Here is a 21,471-nt window from a genome sequence, read left to right on the forward strand (position 1 = left end):
TTCTATCAAGAGCTTAGTGGTGTTCTAGCAAAATTGTTAATGGGTTTATTTAACCAATCACTGTTAGTAGTGATAGAATGAATGGAAACTGTTAAAGGATAGGATTGTTGAGTATCTAAAGTCACATGGGCTTCAAAATAAAAAAATACATGAGTTTACTTCAGAAATACTGTACCAAACTAATCTTATTGATTTTTTTTTATTGGGAGACGAAAGTAATTAATCAAGGTGGTGCAGTAGACATTGCTTAACTTGATTTCAGTAAGGCTTTTGACTCTATCCTACATAGATGACTTTTCAATAAACTGCAATCTCTGAGTTTAGATCCCAATATTGTTGAATGGATTAGGCAGTGGATGAGTGACAGACAACAGAGGGTTGTGGTCAATGGAGTATATTCGGAGAAATGTCTTGTTACCAGTGGGGTACCTCAGGGATCTGTACTTGGACCCATTCTCTTTAATATTTTTATTAGTGATATTGCAGAAGGTCTTGATGTTTTTTTATGTTTTTCTTTATGTTTTTATGTTTTTTATGTTCTTGTATGTTTTTTTGCTGATAACACAAGGATTTGCAACAGTTTTTTCCAGGAGGGATAAGCAAAATGGCAAGTGGTCAGAGCTGTTGCCACTACATTTGATGTGGATAAATGCAAGATGCCAAACATCTCCTTTTTGGTCTCATCTGTCCAAAGGACATTGTTTCAAAAGTCTTGTGGTTTGTTCAGATGTAACTTTGCAAACTTAAACCCGGGCTGCCCTGTTCTTTTTAGAGAGAAGAGGCTTTCACCTGCCAACCCTAACAAACAAACTGGCCATACTTGTTCATTCTTTTTCTATTTGTTCTGTCATAAACTTTAACATTTAATATGCTGAGGCCTGTAGAGTCTGAGATGTAACTCTTGGGTTTTTTGCAGTTTCCTTGAGCATTGCACAGTCTGACCTTGGGGTGAATTTGCTGGGAGGTCCACTCCTGGGAAGATTGGCAACTGTCTTGACCCACTGTCAGAGCCCGGGTAATCAGGTTGGGTAGGAGCCTCATTGCAGGGGATACCTGGGGTTCTGTCTGCACACGGCGATGCATGGTAACCAAAGGATAAGACAGACAGGCACAAAGGAATACACCACAGGCAGAATTCCAGGTAATGCTATGTATTGTATATTATGGCAGGATAAGGAAATACAGGTTAAACAGTCTCTTAGCAAGAAAACATACGTTTGGCAGGAAGCCCACTGGAGGGGCGCACGACAGGATGCCCAGTGGACAGGGCACAAGGCAGGAAGCCCACTGGACAGGGCAGGAAGCCCACTGGACAGGGCTGAAGGCAGGATGCCCACTGGACAGGGCACAAGGTATGAAGCCCACTGGACAGGGCACAAGGTAGGAAGCCCACTGGACAGGGCACAAGGTAGGAAGCCCACTTGTGTTACGTCGGGACCTAGACAACACCAGTAGTGGACCCACTATGCAGAGACGTATGTAAGTCACGGAGCGTACAGGCAGAAGTCCAAGGCGGAAGAAATATACAGGGCCAGAGGCAGAAACCGTGGTCAGGAGATATCGAGGTCGGGTCAGGCAGCACGGAAGCAAAATTCAGAGACAATCCTAGGTCGGGGCAGGCAGCACGGGAGCGAGAACCAAAATCAATCCAAGGTCGGGGCAGGCAGCACGAGAGCGAAGTCAGGAAGCAGTCCGAGGTCTGGTACACAATTAAGGCAAATGAGATATAAGGCAGCGAGTATAAACACCCAGAGTACATACAGTGACTCATTGAACGGGCACTGATAGAAGCAAGGAGTGGGTTTAAATAGGAACAAGGGCGGGGAAAAACAGACTGGGGACCAATGGGAGAGGCAGTGACGTCATTGCAACCGGCGCCAAATAATGGCGTCGGTGCAATACAAAACTAACGTAAACGAGTGCTAAACCCACGAGTATCACGGGTCTAGCACTCATTAGCAGTGTTGGAGCGCCGCGAGCGTGCCGCAGCACCTAGCTTATGACTCTGCGAGTCCTGCCGGCACCCCGCGGCAGCTCCCCAAACAGTATATTGCCGTCGTGGGCGGCTCACGGGGGTTCGCATAGACGAATGCGACCACCGTGAGCGCGCCGCGTCTACACGCACGCCCCTCCGTGTGCGTGCTGTATGCACGTCACTCGGAGAGGGGGCGCGTGCGTATTCGCGAGCGTGCCGCCCAACCGCGGCCGACCGTCGTGGGACATCGGCAGCCCCGGTGAGTGTAACAACTTGGAAGGGAACAAGGTAGGAACAAGTCAGGATCAGGTACACAGGAAGCCAGGAACAAGTCAGGATCAGGTACACAGGAAGCCAGGAACAAGTCAGGATCAGGTACGGGGCCAGAGCAAAACTGTCCTATAACTTCAATGCAAAGGCCCTTAACAAACAGGGGAGTGTCCAGATATAGGCCTGGTCATTAGGTCAGGTGTGAATGACATAGGCTTCAGGTGAGGGAGGCAGGGTAATAAAGCCTGTTGGTTAGGTCAGGTGTGGTAATGGCATCAGCTTCAGGTGGGGGAGACAGATAGAGCATAACCAAACACAGCTGAACATAAATAAATACATAGCGAACAAAGGGTTAAACTTGAACTATCCTGCAGTCAGGATAGAATCCTGACACCCACTCATTCTAACATCATAAACTAAAACACACTCATTCTAACACCATACACTAACACCCACACACTAACAGGCACACGCAGATTCTAACACCATACACTCACACATATACACTCTCCCTCGTTCTCCTCTATTCCCCCTCGCTAAAGAAATAATGCTCCCAGGCTTAACTAACCCTAGACAGTCTCATGTCATACACTGATATACACTCATGCCAACATCATACATTACCGAACACTCCCACATAATATACTGATGCAAACATTCACATCATACATTAACATATATACTATAATACCATATAGTAACATGCAAACACATGCTAACAGCATACACTCAAGGAGTCCTTTTCTTCATGACATGCTTTTACTGCATGGCTGGGCGGAGGACAGGTGGGAGTGTAAGAGTGTCGGTTATATAACCGATAAATGGCAACTATTCAGAAACAACCATATGTAGGGAACACATAAATATGGAAGGAGGTCATTCTAAGTGGAGTCACCGTTTTGAGTTAATCCTCACGTTCTCATTGCCTAATTAATTGCTGTATATGTCAGAGGACATCTGCTTGACCACCCAGGAAGGGGAACACCACTTCAGTTCTTTACATTATGGTCTTCAAAGTGTAGCTATGGGGTTTGGTGCCCCCATGTGGTACTTTGCAGGATTACAAGTAAACACAATGGGTTTTCTTCAGGCCGTGAGCCGTGTTTATGTAATCAATAAAGGTTTACAATTACAGTGTCTGCAGAATCACACAAGTCTATCCTTTTCTCTTCTTTGCATTATGTTATCTTTATCAAATTATTTATATTTAATTAGTACAAATGGTACAAATACTCCCAGAACTTCAAACAGGATGCAGCTGTGAGCAGCACTGAGCATACACTCACCCTCATACACAAACAAATGTTCTTCCTCAAATATGTATGCATGCATACACTCAAATAAAGACATGGGAGTGGGTATAGTAAATCCCCCCCAGCAAATAGATTTTTGGTTCCTATGCCACATTGTCTTCCTATGCATCACTCAGCCATGATCTTGTTGCTGCAAAGGAAATGGGGCAGACTACAATTAAGTAGAATTAGCAATTTAAAGTTTTTCCCTTCAGATTCCACAGATCATGGCACGATTACATGGGAGTTTGAAGCAGAAGAGCATAGACTGGGGGGTGGGGTAAAAATTTTGGGAAGCAAGCCTTCATGCAAAATAGCTGTTTCGAAGCTAATCACTAGTCTATCACACTAGCAGCATTAACTGATTTTTAAAAGCAATGGTTGTAGGTGCAAAAAGACATCACACAGGCACGTATACAGTACTGGGCCAACCCACTAACAAGAGTGGCCACGTAACATGACTTCTGCAAGCGTGAGTTCATAGGGTGGAAGCTCAGGCACAGAGTATGAGCTGCAGTAAAGACTGGGCTCCGTATTGGGGTGCACTTAACATGGGAGAAGGAGGGGTATTGTGGGTTTATATAAAAGAGTGTGTGCGTGTGTGTATGTATGTATATTAGTGTAAGCTGTTGGGGTGTATTTGTTTTTGTCAGGTGTTGGTGTAAGTATGTGTATTTGATATTAGCGTTTGTGTGTAAAGTGTTAGTATGTGTGTGTGTTAGTATTTGGTGTTAGCATGTATGCATTGGTGAGTGTAAATGTATGGTATGAGCATGTAGTGCTTGTCAGCATATGATGTTAGAGTGTCAGGGGTGAGCCTAGGGTTATAGTGACACCTGGGCGAGAGAGTATGTGTGTATAAGTGTATGGTTTTAGAGTGAGTGTGTGGGTAATAGTGTATGTTGTCAGAATGATTCTGCATGTTACTTTATTTGTCTGGGGGTGGGGCACAAAATACATAATGCACCCAGACCCTAGGCTCACGCATATATGCTGGTATATACAAACAGTTGAAACTAGTGGCCATTATTTTTAACGTTCCTTTTGAGGGACAATTGGGTGTGCCCAAGGCACCTAATCCAGCACACTGTTGAAAAGAGGCAAGATAAAACATGTCTACTCAGTGTTTACTTTTAACTATGCATCACACTTGACCCGGTGAATTTTACCATTTCGCCTGTTCTTTTGTCCAATCAGCTCACTACTGTCACAACCTTTGTTGATCTAATGTACCGAGACATTTACAGCCTGGCTAAAAAAATATAAGAGATAAGATAAGAGCGATCACCATGTCAGAAGGAAGAAACAAGACTGAGATGAAGACTTTGCTCTACATTGATCACTGTGTTCTGCACCATCACCAGTCAGCGAGAGCACTCATCCAGACATGAGAGGACTTTGATTAAGCTTCAGGCACAAATTGGACATTGGGTCTGTCTTCTGACCCTCTATTTTTCACCATCACTACAGATTTCATCAAGATGGTATGGGCCTGAAAAGCTGGGGAGGCAGAGTAAACAAGAAAAAAAAAAGATTGGACTATGCCGCCTCAGAGATCTTGTCATCGAGGGAGAAGTTTTGGTCATCAGATGTCAAAAGAGTGCCAAATATACCAAATTTGCTGAGCGTATGCTTTGCGTGTAACTGTGTATGTAGAGACACTACTAATGGCTCTGTCTATGTTTTGGGATAAGTGGAACAGCTCCATCCCTTAAAACTGGCACAAACCCTGATTTTACCAGGATGTTTCCAGGTTTGTGAAGGAACAGCAACAGGATGCCCGCCACTCTAGGGGGCCCTCTGCTTCCCTGTGCGTTGCTCGCACACTGTATGAGCAACGTCTCTTGTACCGTCAAGGGGATGCTGGAACCCAACAGAATCACATTACGTCACATGAACCTGCTGCAGAACGCAGAACTGCTTCCCCTGGGCAGTAAAAAAGAGAAGCTGTTCGCACAGAGTGCTAGCAATACAGAGGGAAGCAGTGGCCCCTGCGGAAGTCTGCAGGCGGCACAGAGAGATCTGCCGTTCAGGTAAGGGGTGGAGGAGAGTGTATGAATGAATATGTGTGATTGAGTGACTGTATCTGAATGAGGGAATATGTGTGAATGAGTATATATGAATGAGGGAATTAATGAGTATATGTGAATGAGTGATTAAATGAGTATCTGAATGAGGCAATATTTGTGAATGAGTATATGCGAATTAGTATCTGTGAATGAGGGAATGAATGAGTATCTGTGAATGATAGAATTAATTTTCGTGAATGATTGACTTAATATTTGTGAATGAATGAATATTTTTGTGATAGTATGGATGCATAAGTGTGGGGGAAGCATGGCACAGGGAGGCTGTTTGAGGCAAGGATGCCACAGGGAGGCTGTTTGGGGCAAAATGGCAAGTCATATGCTTCCAGTCTGGGTGCTAGGCAGGTCCTGTGGATGCAATCTGGGTGCCAGGTCTGACATGATACTAAAGGGGGGTGGCTGGGTGGCATAAATACACAATGTGGGGCTGGCTGGGGGCAATGGCAAGGGTTTGGGGGCATCACATAAATCAATATAAAAAGGGAAGTTGGGTGGGATAAATATACAATGTGGAGCTAGCTGGGGGCAATACACAAGGGTGTGGGGGCAATGGGGCATTAATTCACAAGGGGGGCTGGCTGGTGGCATCACATAAATCAATACTAAAGGGGGGGCTGTCTGGTGGGTAAATATATAATGTGGGGCTCATTTTTAAGTTGTTAATTTTGTATGGCTCATGAATTATGTTATAAATATACAAATGGCCCTAGGCAGAAAATGGCCCTAGGGTGATGTATAAGCTCATCACCCCATCCCTCACTTTCCTGATCCCCCCAGCCCTTGCACTTTTGTCATACCCTCTTCCTACCAACACCCCCTCCCATCCTCAGGCACTATTCCTGCTGCAAAGACCCTATTCCTGCGCCCCTGGAACTGTTGAATTTTTTATTTTATTATGTGATTACTGTCGCTACAGCTTTTGCTTTCAGGTGTATTGTTCGTTTTTCATAGTCGTTATATGTACTTGGTTATGCTGCTGATGTTTGTGTTCTGTGCGATTAGCAATGGAGCCTTGCATTGCTGATCATAGTGTGAAAAAACGTTTCTCCCTCATTCCACAAAGAGAAAAATATAAATAAAAATGAAAAATAAATAAAAAATAAACAATACAATGCCATCAATGTGACATCAATGGCATAGATAAGATGATCCTTAAAGGAATCCCTATCCATATTGCACCAATAACAGTGCAAAATAAAAGAATCAATAAATAAAAAGTACTGAAACCCCATTGCTCTAGCACCTCATGTAAAAATTATAGCCCCCTGCCTGTTCACTACCCTAAAGCCCCTTAAATCACATTCATTGAAAAGAATACCTGATAGGGTAATATTTACAGGATGGTCTAAAGTGACTCTTTAGAACATAAATAATATTATGTGGGGTATGTCTTTAATCAGGGGGATGTTGCTGAACATAAATTGGTTCATTGTTTATCAGTGGTACCTACTGTGTAGAAGAAATTCTAAGCAAAGTTATAAGAAAAAGATTTTACATACTTTCACTCTAAATTATTATTTTTTGCATGTTTGTATGGTTTTAAACGAAAGCCCTATTTTCTGAAAAAAAAGGATGTATAATTTGTGTGGGTACATAAAAATATTGGTATGGAAAGGGTTAAGGACGCTTTAAAGAACATTTACTGTAAACTCACTTCAAGGGTTAATCCATGTCAGCTATTCAAGAACGGTAAACAGAAGCTTTTGTCTCTGGGTCACAAAACTGTCCTATAATATGCCAGACTCCTACAGGGGTGATAGGCAGACCATTTTCTTTTTTTATATAATGAGAAACTCAGACTAGCTGTGATCAGACTGTAAATTATCCTCTGATAAAAGATTCACTAAAGAATGATTTTCCAAAGTGCCTAGCGCTCAGACCAAAGATTTTCAGACAGCAGCTTTTTATCAGTATATAAAAAGAGACTTTTTGTATCTACAGTTCAGTCAATTCCAGCACATGAAGTTGGGACCTATGAATATTGTAGAAATGTTGATTTAAGACAGGATACAATACCACAAGTATAAGAGCAGTTTATATGGGTAGATCTTTGTGTAATAAGAGGTCCTGTACACCCAGGTTACTCATTTATAACCCAAATGGGGAAGATGATAAATATAGGTGTTGAATTATATTAGATTATACTAGAATAGAGTGATGACAGACCACATGGTATAGGTACAAGACATTATTTGTTCCCCAAGGCATATCTGTCATTCAGCTTTCCTCCCCATATTAATTCAAACATATCATCTGGTGGCAGATACGAACCATTTGGTCTACTGTAAAAAGTAAAAACCTCAAACCTTATAAGGTGCTTGGTCTTCTCTTATATTCAAAATAGTCCTATGCCTATATCATGTTTATATTCCCACACTGTATTAACCTCTACCACCTCTGTTGGAAGGCTGTTCCTCTTATCTATCAACCTTTCTTATTATTTTGACATAAAAGTACTTCAGGCTATTATTGTACAGGACATTTGCAAATACTGTGTTAATTCTGTCTTTTTTCTTCATCCACTTTTCCCTAGTATCAGGTCCATTATCCAGGTACTTCTACAAAGGGGCGGAGTCTCTGCACACACCCTTTCCCCTGATTGGAAGAATGGGGGAGAGGCTGTCCAGATGGTGCGCACCATGGCTCCGCCCTTTTGCGGAAGTACTCCAAGTACCGTATTATACTATCTGTTGATATGTATAGCATTCCACCTCATTTTTCCATTGTATGGGAGCTCCGAAGGTCTTATCCAGTGATAACAACTAAAGCACAGTGAAGAATACAACACTCATTTTGGGAAAACATCCGATGGTGGGCTCTACAAGCAATCCAACCCCTCCTCTATAAAGCTTAAGCCCCATCCATTCATCTCAGCACACCTTTCCTTCTACACTTTAGCACAGCTCCTCCTAGGAGTAAAACCAAAACACACAAATGTGGGTTAAAGGAAGGTTATATATCAGGTTTCAGTCACTGTAAACTTTCCAAATGTTCTTTTAAACTACAATTTTTTTCTGTAAGATACTCACACAAGAAATACACATAAGTCTTCCGGGAAATTGTGTCATTGTGCATATTTTATATCTCACAGAGTTTTTTGGGGAGGTAGAAACGTAAGCTTCAGCTCCAGCATATCAAATTTAAATTCCAAAGACAGATGAAAACCTTAGGCATACAGGGTGTTTCTCAAGGCAAAAAATGTATATATCTGTTTTTCATTTAAGTATTATAATTTATCATGCCTAAACACAAGTTGCATGTTGTAGCCTAAGTCGACTAGTCCGAAGGCAGTAATTCAGGTAATGATGACGGCAGCTCCTGTACCGCAATAATATGGAGAGATTGTCTTACTCTACTAAAGAGGTCCCAGGCGAGTCACTGTTCAATCAACCAGCCCCGATGATTGTAGTAACAGTTTCTGTAGCGCTATTACAATAGGGAACAATGAAAATTATCAAACATTAACAGAAGGGAAGATTTACAGGTACAAAAGACGAGGACCCTGCTCTTGCAAGCTTACAATCTATTGAGATGTTGAGACAGAAGGCGAGGACAGAACAGTTTGATTGCAGTGAAGGTCATTTGGAGAAGTCAGTGGACTGGAGATCTTGAAGGTGCGAAGAACGGGTGATTTATTTCAATACCTGTAAGAAGAAAGACACAACCAGCATTTAAAAAAGCTGATTCTTTCCCTCATGTTCCCTGTTTAAAAAGACCACCAATCTTCCTCTTGGCTGACAAAAACAGCCCTCCCTTCAAGTTAAACAGCCCTATGGCCATACCTTGACTGGGTTGATGGTAGGGATACCGTACAGTACAGCACTTCTACACTGTGGGGCCCTCAATGAAGCTGGGTGCCAAACAACTACTGGCTGTAAACCCTGATGGTGGCCCTGGTGGGGGGGGGGGGGCGCTCCCCTTCCCCACAGAAATACACCACTGTATTTGAGCCCAAATTATTATTGGGTTATATGTGTGAATTTGAGTTTTTTTGTCGTAAAAAAATACAACTTAAAGACATAGCACTAGTGCAAGAAGGATTGCATAACAGGGGTTAAATATCTGGATCTATACAGACGTCACAGCACAACACGCATAAACCTGTTAGCAAGGAGATAAACACCAGGGAAATGTATTTGCATAACCAATTCATTTTTACACAAATCCAACGTTAAATCTGCTTTCAGGAAGCGATTCGAATTCGATTTTATTGACGCCCTGCCTGCCAAACACTCGATGCCATGCAATCCGCCACTGCCCTTTACAGGTGTACATTCCTTCTGTGCCACTGAATCGTGAGTGACAACAGTTCAGGCCAATCAGCAAGACAGGCTGCCGAACTCTACCAATCAACAGGTAGCTAACGAGGGGCCGCTTTGGAACGTGAGCCCAAGCTGCGGTTACCAGTGACCTGCTTCAATGGCAGGCGGTGTGTAGGGGCGGTGACAGTGTGGAGCTAACTCTGTTCCTCACACTCCCCGCTGGAACGTTACGTATAAATATTTACCCGTAGTCTCATTCCATTAATCCCAGCCGGGGGTTATTCTGTGCATACGGAATTCTGTTGACTGCGCCTTTGCTAGTATGTCCCCAGGACCTTTACCACAGTGAGCCCCAAAGGTGCGGTGGGGCAGTATCGGGCTCCCTGTGTGGATATCAGCCATGGCCAAGAAGAGACACCCTCCTGATGTAAGGAGAGCTGAGGACTTCTCCTTTGTGAGCCCTGTGGTAAAATACCTCCTGTTCTTCTTCAACATGCTGTTCTGGGTAAGTTATAGCCGTGTTTATTATACGTTTTCACCTTCCACTGGTGGGAAGGATCACATTTCACTATATCTCCTGGCCTAGACCTGGACATTACACTGCATGAGATGACATTGTATGTATTTGCAGCTTGGAGCACTGCAATCTATTTGATTGGTAAGTGAATATATAAATACATGTATATAAAGCCATCACATTGGGCTGCTATGTGAGCTTCTTTGCTGCTGGGTAGTTTAATAATTAAACAGAAGTAACTTTGCTGAGAGCGTAGTGGCTTCCCTAATATAACAAAATGTTGTAGCGTTCACTATAGGGCAAGAGTTGAGGTCCAGTCAGCCCCCTATGGTGGTGGAATGGTAAAAATGTAACCAATGGTAACGAGCCTGCAGAGCCCGTCTTAGGACCTTTGGCCAGCATTTTGTGGACTCCCATCGCTGGATGTGGGAAAAGACCTATGCAAGGGTGATACATGTTTATTGGAATAAAATAAAAATATTAAAAGAAAAATCATACTTTTGTTTAATCCGATTGGTTGATTTGGAAAATATGTAACATTATGCTAACAACATTTGCTTTTACTAATGTCACATCCAACACATTTGCTCGCTCATTGATTTAACAGCCCTGCAATTCACCTTTAGAGATAACTGATAACTTTGCTTGCAAATGGATGTTTAAAGTAAGATACTACGCCATTAAATTTTGACCACCTGCCTAATATTGTGTAAGTCCCCCTTTTGCCACCAAAACAGCCCTGACCTATTGAGACATGGACTCCACTAGACCTCTGAAGGTGTGCTGTGGTATCTGGCACGAAGACGCTAGCAGCAGGTCCTTTAACCCCTTAATGACAAAGCATTGCATTGTTTTCAATGGGTTTAGGGACCGCCCGTTGTCCTTAAGGGGTTAAGTCCTGTAATTTACAAGGTGGGGGCTCCATGAATGCATCCTGGTGCCATGTGTTCTCCAGTTAAGCGACGCACACACACCTGGCCATCCACGTGATGTAAAAGAAAACGTGTTTCATTGGACCAGGCCACCCTCTTCCATTGCTCTGTGGTTCAGTTCTTATGCTCATTGTAGACGCTTTCGGCAGTGGACAGGGGTTATCATGAGCATACCTGGGAATTTCTGTGTTCCGGCTACCTGGAGCCTTCCCTTGCGGGACGTGGCCATGACTTCCCACTGACGGCAGCGGGAAACACCCCCATTTAAAGGGAAAAAGGGTGGTGGAGCGGGGCGTGTCAAACCCGGAGAGTTCCCAGATATGATCATACCTTTATGTCAGAACCAGCATTAACTTTTTCGGCAATTACAGCTACATTAGCTTATCTGTTGGATTTGACCACACGGGCCAGCCCCCCACACACACACACACGTGTATCAATAAGCCTTGGCCTCCCATAACCCTGACACCAGTTCACCGCTTTTCCTTCCTTGGACCACTCTTGATGGGTACTAAACCACTGCTGACCCAACAAGGGCTGCAGTTTTGGAGATGCTCTGACCCAGTCTTCTAGCCATCACAGTTTGACCCTTTCCAGACCAACAAAGGGTCTAATTCAGTTGTAGAGATTTTAAGTTTATGTATAGAAGAATATTGTGAGAAATAAGAAAGGCTTGTGGCATGAGATGCTGGGAGGGTTAACAAGATAAGCACTTTTCAGGGAAACCTAGTTAGTTTAGTTGTATAAATAATCTCTACATTTGAAACACAAGTTAAAATGCTTGGAAGGGGGGTTGAAATGCAATTGTTATTTTGTTTGGACAGCTACCTTCAGTATTATTTCAAATTAATTTTGGTAGCACTTTTGACAGTATTTTAGATCAGTACTAATTCCATAGGATAGCTGTTAGACCTCTGACTGGACAGAAATTCTGGCCTATTGAAATAAAACCAAGTTCAACTCAATAATAAGGATGTTGTTGAAATATATTTTCACCAAACATAGGTGAGAGATATGCAAAGTTTACAGCTTTAGTTAGGGCAGTATGTTTGGACTTTAAGAGCCGGGCAATTTTTATTTCTAACTGCTGCATGCCAGCCTTTGATAGATAGAACTTGGCATTATACAGAAACCGTTTACTGCTAGAAGTATGAATTGATTATGGAAATGTATGGACTTATACATACTGCCAGACACCAGATGTCAATAACAGGCCTGAAATGACTGTCCAGAATTGAGAAATTGTATCCCTGCTAGATATTCCACAGTTAACGGTAAGATGTATTAATCGAAAGTGGAACTGTTTAGGAACAGCAGCAACTCAGCCAGGAAGCCGAAGACCACGTAAAGTCACAAAACAGGGTCACCGAGTGTTGTGGCGCATGGTGCGCAAAAGTCGCTAACACTCTGCTGATTTATAGCTGAAGAGTTCCAAACTTCCACTGGCATTAACATCAGCACAAAAACCTGTGCGTCGGGAGCTTCATGGAATGGGTTTCCATGACAGAGCAGCTGCATGCAAGCCTCACATCACCAAGTATAATGCCAAATGTGGGATTGAGTGGTGTAAAGCACGCCGCCGCTGGACTCTGGAGCAGTGGAAACGTGTTCTGTGGAGTGATGAATCGCGCTTCTCTGTATGGCAGACTGATGGGCGAATAAGGGTTTGGCGAATGCCAGGAGAACTTTACCCATCTGGCTGCATTGTGCCAACTGTAAAGTTTAGTGGAGGAGGGGTAATGGTATGGGGCTTTTTTTCAGGGGTTGGGCCCCTTACTTCCAGTGAAGGGAAATCTCAATGCTTCAAGATACCAAGACATTTTGGAAAATGCTATGCCTCCAACTTTGTAGGAACAGTTTTCTAGTCCTGTATGACTGTGGCCCAGTTCACAAAGCAAGCTACATAAAGACATGGTTGGTTGAGTTTGGTGTGGAAGAACTGGACTGACCCGTAACTCATTGAGCATCTTTGGGATGAACTGGAACGGAGATTGTGAACCAGGCCTTCTCATCCAACATCAGTGACTGAGCTCACAAATGCTCTACTGGATGAATGGAAAACGACAGAAACGCTCCAAAATGTTGAGGAAAGCCTTCCCTGAGTCTGTAAAGGGGAGTCTGTAAAGGGGGGACCAACTACATATCAATGTCCATGTATTTAGAATGTGATGCCATAAAAGCCCTTGGCTACTGTGAACTTCTGGCTACTGACCTTAGCTTGTGTAAACAACGCTCTTGTCCAGTTGTTCCCTTTGGATACTGACATTGGCTACTGTGACCATCCAGCTACTGACCTCTCTTTGGAACCTGTTTCTCTGTACCTTGCCCTGCTTGTTGTGAGGGGTGTACCCTGTCAATTATTGTAGGTATGTTAGGGGCATGGCCTACCTGCAGTAGATTCTACCTCAGAACCCTTTCGGATCACAAAGGTTCTAACACCAAGCTGGTTTTCAGAATTTTGTTATGGTTATAGCAAACATGGTGTTATGGCGAAATATGTTTGTGAAATCATTTCAATTTTGTTCACTTTGTTGTACAAAAAAATAAAACCCTACAAAATATAGCCAACCTTAAATTATGTATGGATTTGTCTCAGTCTGTCGATTTGAGTTTTGCCATACCCCATACTCATGTAACCACATTCCTATCATGTCTCTCCAGGTTATATCAATGGTGATGATGGGAATTGGTGTTTATGCACGAATTGTGAAACATGCTGGTGAGTAGCTTGCAGTAAACAGTGCTTGCAGTGCCATCTTACCTAAATATTTAGCACTTGAAATAGGAAATATGTTTATTCACTGAATTATCTGATACACTTAAGAACACAGTGTGCAAGGAGGAGAGTAGTTGGTACATTGTGTTGTGTGCAGGGAGGAGAAGGGCCTGCAAGATTATGTGTGTTTGAGGGGCTTTTGCATAATGTTGTGTGCAAGGAGAAGGGCTGCTGATGGTGTTGTGTACAGGAGGAGGCGAGGCTGACAGATAGCATGGGTGGGAGGGGACTACTGGATAGTGTTTTGGAGTCGGGAGGCTGCCATATTATGTTGTGTGAAGGGAGGAAAGGGGCTGCTTATGGTAAGTGTCTGAGAGGAGAGGGGATGCCACACAGTGTTGTGTGCAGAAAGGAGAGCAGCAGCCAGCATGAGTAATATATATAAATCACAGTGTTAATCACTATTTTCACACAGTTTTGTAAATTAACATTTTATAATCCAAATTTACCTATTCACTACTTTCCCCTAATCCTGCAGGATATTGTCCTTTGTTTATCTCAAAGGAACTTGAGAGGTTCTGTCACATTACTGAAATCACACTTACTTCTCAAACATTAGTTCATCTCCTTGGTGAAGAAAAGTTGCAAGTAGCTGTTTATCTAGATTGTAAGATCCTTTGAGCAGGACCATCCTCACATGTTGTTTCTTATATATTACTTCTTATGTCCTGCTTACCCATTCTGCATATGATGGTGCTATATAAAACAATAATCTATCATTATTGATAACTGTTGTAATGTTGTGTGAACCCCTCCTCCAGAGGCTGCCATGGCCTGCCTTTCTGTGGATCCTTCTCTACTCCTTATTGTGGCTGGAATTTTGATGTTTCTTATCACTTTTTTTGGCTGTATTGGGTCTTTACGGGAGAACATATGCCTCCTTCAAACCGTGAGTACTGCTACGTTATTTGCTGTTAAAAATATGGAGAACCAAATAAGGGAAATATATTCACAGATGTTTGCAAGATAGATGAGTGACTGCATCCAGACATTGATTTTACCCAATGCCTTCTTATAAACACACATCATATGTTACAAGCAAATGGTTGTGAAGGCAATTCTTTGTCAGCGTTCTGAGCACCATTATTAACATTAATTAAATCTATATGAACATTGTACCACAATGCTTAGGTTTTATTAAAATATCAATGCTCCCCCACTTCTTACATAGGTTGTTTAAAACATGTAAGATAAATGTGTCATAAGAGGATTATTTTGGGTAAAATGTAATTTGTCTTTTTTTTTTGCATCTCTCCACAGTTCTCTATTTGTCTTACACTTATCTTCCTGCTGCAGCTGGCTGCAGGAATCCTGGGATTCGTCTTCTCTGATAAGGTGAGTTTAGAGGTGTAACCTGCACATATGTTGCATTACGTGAACTCAAAAGCCACAACCTAGCAGTGCTACACATATTAACAGAGAAAGATTCACAGAGCTGTGAGATGTCTGTCCTCTGTTTTAATAAAAATAGGTATGTCTTTACCCATACATGCATGCTTATCGATCTATCTATCGATCTATCTATCGATCTATCTATCGATCTATCTATCGATCTATCTATCGATCTATCTATCGATCTATCTATCGATCTATCCACTATATGGACAAAAGTATTGGGACATCTGATCATTACACCAACAGCGACTTTTATAACATTGCATTCTAAATACATGATATACATTATATATATATTACTGAATTATAGAGACTGACCAAAATACTCTAGCTTTTGATAATGTTCAGGTCACTCTTTTGTCCCACTTTGAGATAGGCATCTTCTGAAACATGGCATATCATAAGCAGTCTTTTTAATAGTGATAAATAATTGTCTTGTGGCACCTTCCCATCTTAGACTCAGATGTTTGTCTGCCTTGGTAAACTAAGGACATATAGGCATAGATTATATATTTTGCAGGCTCGTGGCAAAGTCAGTGAAATGATCAGTAATGCCATTGTGCATTATCGAGATGACCTGGACCTGCAGAATCTTATAGACTTTGGCCAGAAGGAGGTGAGTATTTACAACCACTTACATTCCAGTAGTAATGTGTGTATTTCCCAGTAAACATGTTTCAACATGTCTATGTAATTTCTACTGTTTATAGAATGAAATTGGTATTTTCATTTGCTCTACATACTGTATACACTCCATTATCAGGCCTGGAAAATATCCCTCAGACTTATTGGTCAGGGGGAAAAACTTACATGCCCTCTCCTTAGTGTTGTACTATTCCAACAAAACACTTTTTTTTTTTTTTGTATTACATCTAGAGCACACTACGTAAAACTCTTTCACTCACTCACTCTGACTATGTTACCACATTCAGGGAACACAACTACCGCCCCATGCACTCAAAATCCTTTTACCTTCATCCTTAATCACTGTTTCAGCCAAAGGGATGCACAAACACCCAGATCACTCTCAGCCAAAATGATTTATAACTTATTTGATTATTCAGTTGGATTTATATGTTAAATATCGTGACTATTGAGCATGTTTATTATTTTTATAATGATATTTTCCACCATTACTCTCCCAATCACTTTACATAAGGACAATTTATCCCTAGTCCTCAAGGTCCCACCAGGTAACCTTTCCCTGTTTCCTTTCCTCCCTTGCCCCTTTATTCCTTACAGTCTGAGGGGAGAGGCTGCTAATACTGCAAGATGCTGGGGAGTCATGATTCCCATCATGCTCAGCCACACAACAGCATTTTAGTAAGCTGACTTAAAAAGAGGGTTAAAACGTTATAATTATTAACCCTTTCAGTCCTGGGGATTTTCATAACTAAACTTTTTTTAGTTGCCATTTTTACCCTACATTTGTTAAACCATGATTCCCCTTTTCCAAATTTGATGAACCTGCACATATAATACATCATTTTGTTCAGGAGAAGTAAGGCCTTAAAATATAATAAATATTATTGCTAATAAGCAATAATAATAAGCAATCTTGCTTAAATTTTCTTCTATACTGTAGGCGCCATAGCTGAACAGTGACCCAATTTACGTTCAGCTACGTTTCCAGTGCAGTAAAGCTCAAGATGCCTTTGAGAATCTCTCATACATTTTTATCACCTAGTTTGGCAACTAGCAGGCTTCTGTTATTTTGTAATACTGTGACTGTCTTTATAAGTATTACATTTCACTGGTTGAGATAGCAACATTAGTCATATTCTGCAATGCTTATTTATATTTACCTCTGATTATGGTACAGTTATAGTGTAGGATGTAATTTATGACAGTATACGATATATACTCACATTATACTACTTCACTTAAAGTATTCAGACCAGTATACTTAATATTGATTCTAAGCTTCTTTCTGAAGGAAGTTACTTGTCAGTATATCTTTGATAGACAGTGAAAAAATAAGGCATTAGGCGATATATTAGTACTGATAACTCAACACCATTCAGTAATGAGCACGGGCTTTAAGTACCCAGATTTCTGCTTTAGCATGCTCCCTGTCATAAACCCCCCCCCCCCAATAATGGAATAGCACAGTGTTGAGTTACTTTATTTTGTTTTATTTGATAGCAAGCACTATCTTGGATTTGGAGGGCTTGTGGATCTTGTCGTCATATCATTAAAATTAGCATATATGTTTTATTGGGCTGTGGGGAATTTCTCATAAGAAATGTATGCTTTTAGATATGCTTTTAGATTACAAGACATATTTATTGTCCTTAATGCTTTGGTACATTTTCAATCATATTCTATTATCGAGCTGCCTACTGAACGTGATTGTTTGACGTGTTATAGTGCTATATGGTTTCTCTCATTTTGTTCCAAATACCAACCCTCCTGGTGCCAGTTCAGCTGCTGTGGGGGCATTTCCTACAAGGACTGGTCCCAGAACATGTACTTCAATTGCTCATCTGAGAACTTCAGCCAGGAACGCTGCTCAGTACCATACTCCTGCTGCCTAAACGAAGAGGACCAGGTGGGCCCTTAAGCATGTATTATATGATTGTACATAGGGGAGATTATTGTGCTAAATGAGGAAAAATAGCCTCCAGCATGTCTACAAAAGGTTATGTACACTTCATTGCACAGATTGTCAAATTAGCTGTCTAAAATGTAGAGACAATCTATAACAAATATGCATAAAAGTTCAAAGGAGAATGGATGGATTTGTCAAAAATACAAATTGCATTTTATAACTTGAAAATCATTATTGGTACACCTCAAAAAGGATCAATTGACATCTTGCATATCTGACCTAAGACACAGATTAAAATATACTAACTTTCATTTTGGGGTTTATTTTTAGAGCCAATACATTCTTGTTTACGGAGTGGAAAATGCCTCCCGACTGGGTTCATTCTTCCAAATATCTGGCTATGCACACCCTCAATGCATTTCGAAATGCTGCTGGGTTCAATATGGCACACGCAGTAAAGGGACTCTAGAAAGTTTGGGATGTGTATCAATTCATCCTAAAGTATTCAAAAGGAAAAGATTAGATGAACTAAATTGTTGGGTTTTTTTGCTGTCATTGTACGTGTGTCAATGTTTGTAATGCCATTTTCTATAATGGCAGCTTTAGTTTCGTTTGCTTCATGGATTCTTTGAGCAAACAGTTTCTTTGGTATATTGTATAACCATAAGCTGTTTGATTGTATTTGCTTTATTAGTGATGTGCTCTAAATACCTATTCTAAACTCTTTAGGCTGTCATCAATACTATGTGCGGACAGGGCATGCAGGCACTGGACTACAAGGATGCAAAATATTACATACACACCAGTGGCTGCATTGACAGACTGGTTAACTGGCTGCATAGTAACCTTTTTCTGCTGGGAGGAGTAGCTCTGGGCTTTGCCATTCCACAGGTAATACAGCTATATTGAAAGACCAAGGATAACTGTACTGTTCCATGTTTTTCCCCCATATTTTTCAAAGATGTGTCATTATATGTTGATATAGGTTGTTACTAATTTACACCTTTTCATGTAGTTACAATTTTGTGGTGCATAATTTTGTTTTTTTGTGGCATGGAACAGCCTGATTTACAAATTATCTTTCTTACATTAACCATGAATGTACCTTTTGGTTATTTTTTATTTACACTGCCCAGTTTTTACTTAGTAGTACAACTTAACACATACGTACCTAGACCTGCTTTACTGTGGCTTAGATATAATTCATAAAACGTGTTAAATGGTTGCAAACGTGGGAGGTTTTCAGATAAATAAAGCATTAAAAACCCAAACCACAAACCTAGTACTTTTAACTTGCCTTTTTTTAAAAATTATTTTTTGTGTTGTTTTTGTCTCTGGAAAGCTGGTTGGATTTCTGCTCTCGCAGATCTTGATTGCCCAAATCCAGGACCAGATTAAATTACAGAGATACACCCAGCAACATAGTTCAGATCCCTGGTACTAAGATACCGGTAAAGGGGTGCATCACATGCTCATGGGAAGCAAGAACTACACATCTATCCGGAAACCGGATGGAAATGAAAATGGACTCCTACACAGTCACACCGCTGTCATGAAATGGAGCTGGAACACACTTCTCACGAAAAGTGCCTGGAAAAAAACATTGTATTTAATGACGTGAAATTGACATTTTAACCATAATTGAACACTGTGAGTAACTTTTCCAGTATGGAGGGAAATAACAACCCATTGTACTTTTATCTAGAAACTAGATGAAAAGATTTTATTTTTGGTATGAAAAGAATTTACGTGTTTCAATTCTTAGTCTCTTTGTTTATGTTTTCTTAATTCAAATTACAAGAATGTGACGGCAGGCATGAAATACTAGATCACTTACGTTTTGAATTATTTCCTTTTCTATCTGAGGTGTTCAGGAATCCCCTACCTGGCCCTTCAGCACACCTGGCTGTTACACTGTCCATTTTGTAAATAGTTTATCTTTCACTTACACATATGTTAGCAATCATTAAATGTATTTATATGAGCTGTCTTTAAAGTTCTGTTTTTGATCAGTACTGCTTGATCTAAAAGCTAAAACCTGTTTTACCTTGCATAGTTGGACTTAAATAACACAATGGGCAAAACACGCATGCTTGGCTAGTTGTTAATAGTCCTGGAAATCCTTGCTTGTTGGACATCCCATTTCAAAACCATGGGCATTAATATGGAGTCTCCCGTCTCTCTTATGCGGGTATAACAGCCTCCACTCTTCTAACAAAGGCTTTCCACAAGATTTTGGAGTGTGTCTGTGGCATTTATCAGGCACTGATGTTTGACGAGAAAGCTTGTGATCAGTATTCCAATTCATCCCAAAGGTGTTCAGTGGAGTTAAAGTCAGGGCTCTCTGCAGGCCACTCGAGCTATTCCACACCAAATTTGTCAAACCATGAATTTATGGACCTCGCTTCAAGGGCACAGTCATCCAGGAACAGGAAAGGGTCTTCCTCAAACTGGTGCTACAAAGTTGGAAGCATTCAATTGTTTAAAATCACTTTGTGTGCTGTAGTATTAGCATTACCCTTCACAGGGGCCTGAAAAACATCCCAAGAACATTATCCCTGCTCCACTAAACTTTACAGTAGGCTCTATGCATTCCTGTAGACAGGGTTCTGCTGGCATCCACCAAACCTAGATTAATCTCTCAGACTTCCCGAGTGTGATTTATAACTTCAAGGAACACATTTCCACTGCTACCAAGTCCAGTGGCCATTTGCTTTACAAGGCTCCGCCAGTGCATGGTATGGTGCATAGTGATCCTTGACTTGTGGAAACCCGTTTTATGAAGCTCCCAAGGTACAGTGCTGATCTTGCTTACTAAGGCAGTTTGGAGCTTTGTAGTGATGCTACAGAGTACAGCCGATTTGTAGGTGATACACGCTTCAAAACTCGGCAGCGTCCATCTGTGAGTGTGTGTGGTCTACTGCTTTGCGATTGAGCTGCTCCTAGCTGCAATAATAGAACTTATATTGACTTGTGTCAAAGGTGCTATCATATGATGTTGTGCAATGTTTAAAGTCACTGAACTCTTCAGTACAACGCATTCTATTGTTAATGTTTGTCTATTGAGCTGACTGTTAGCAGTGGGTGTTGCTGTTACACCTAAACTAAATAATTAGGACGGGGTAATAGTTCTACTATAGTGTAGCTTGTAATATGAAGAGCTTTGAATCAAAACTCCCAGGAGTGACTTAATGTGATATATTTCCCAAATAAAATGTCAGGTACATCCCAAAATACAAAAACAGATAACTCTGACATTAATATAATGTATGGAATCCCAATAATATCCCCTTAATTCCACAGGAGCTGCTACACATGAAGGGTTGTTGCTGCTATTTATGCAGTAAAGACAAAGCTTCTGTAATTATTATTGGTAAAAAGGGAAAAAAGCCATTAATGTGACTCAACAAACAC

General features: G+C 41.2%; 1 protein-coding gene across 1 annotated transcript; it reads left to right on the plus strand.

Moving 5' to 3' along the window:
- Positions 1-10,286: 10,286 nt before the first annotated feature.
- Positions 10,287-19,501, plus strand: LOC149298743 (tetraspanin-33-like). The gene is made up of 8 exons (XM_089487236.1): positions 10,287-10,391; positions 13,997-14,054; positions 14,873-15,000; positions 15,372-15,446; positions 16,027-16,122; positions 17,929-18,057; positions 18,787-18,948; positions 19,400-19,501. The coding sequence occupies exons 1-8, from the start codon at positions 10,287-10,289 to the stop codon at positions 19,499-19,501; spliced, it is 855 nt and encodes a 284-aa protein (XP_089343362.1).
- The last annotated feature ends 1,970 nt before the right edge of the window (positions 19,502-21,471 follow it).

Source organism: Sceloporus occidentalis, unplaced genomic scaffold (genome assembly GCF_023333645.1).
Source record: "Sceloporus occidentalis isolate IW3139 unplaced genomic scaffold, rSceOcc1.0.p SCAF_31, whole genome shotgun sequence".
In the NCBI taxonomy this organism is placed as follows: domain Eukaryota; kingdom Metazoa; phylum Chordata; class Lepidosauria; order Squamata; family Phrynosomatidae; genus Sceloporus; species Sceloporus occidentalis.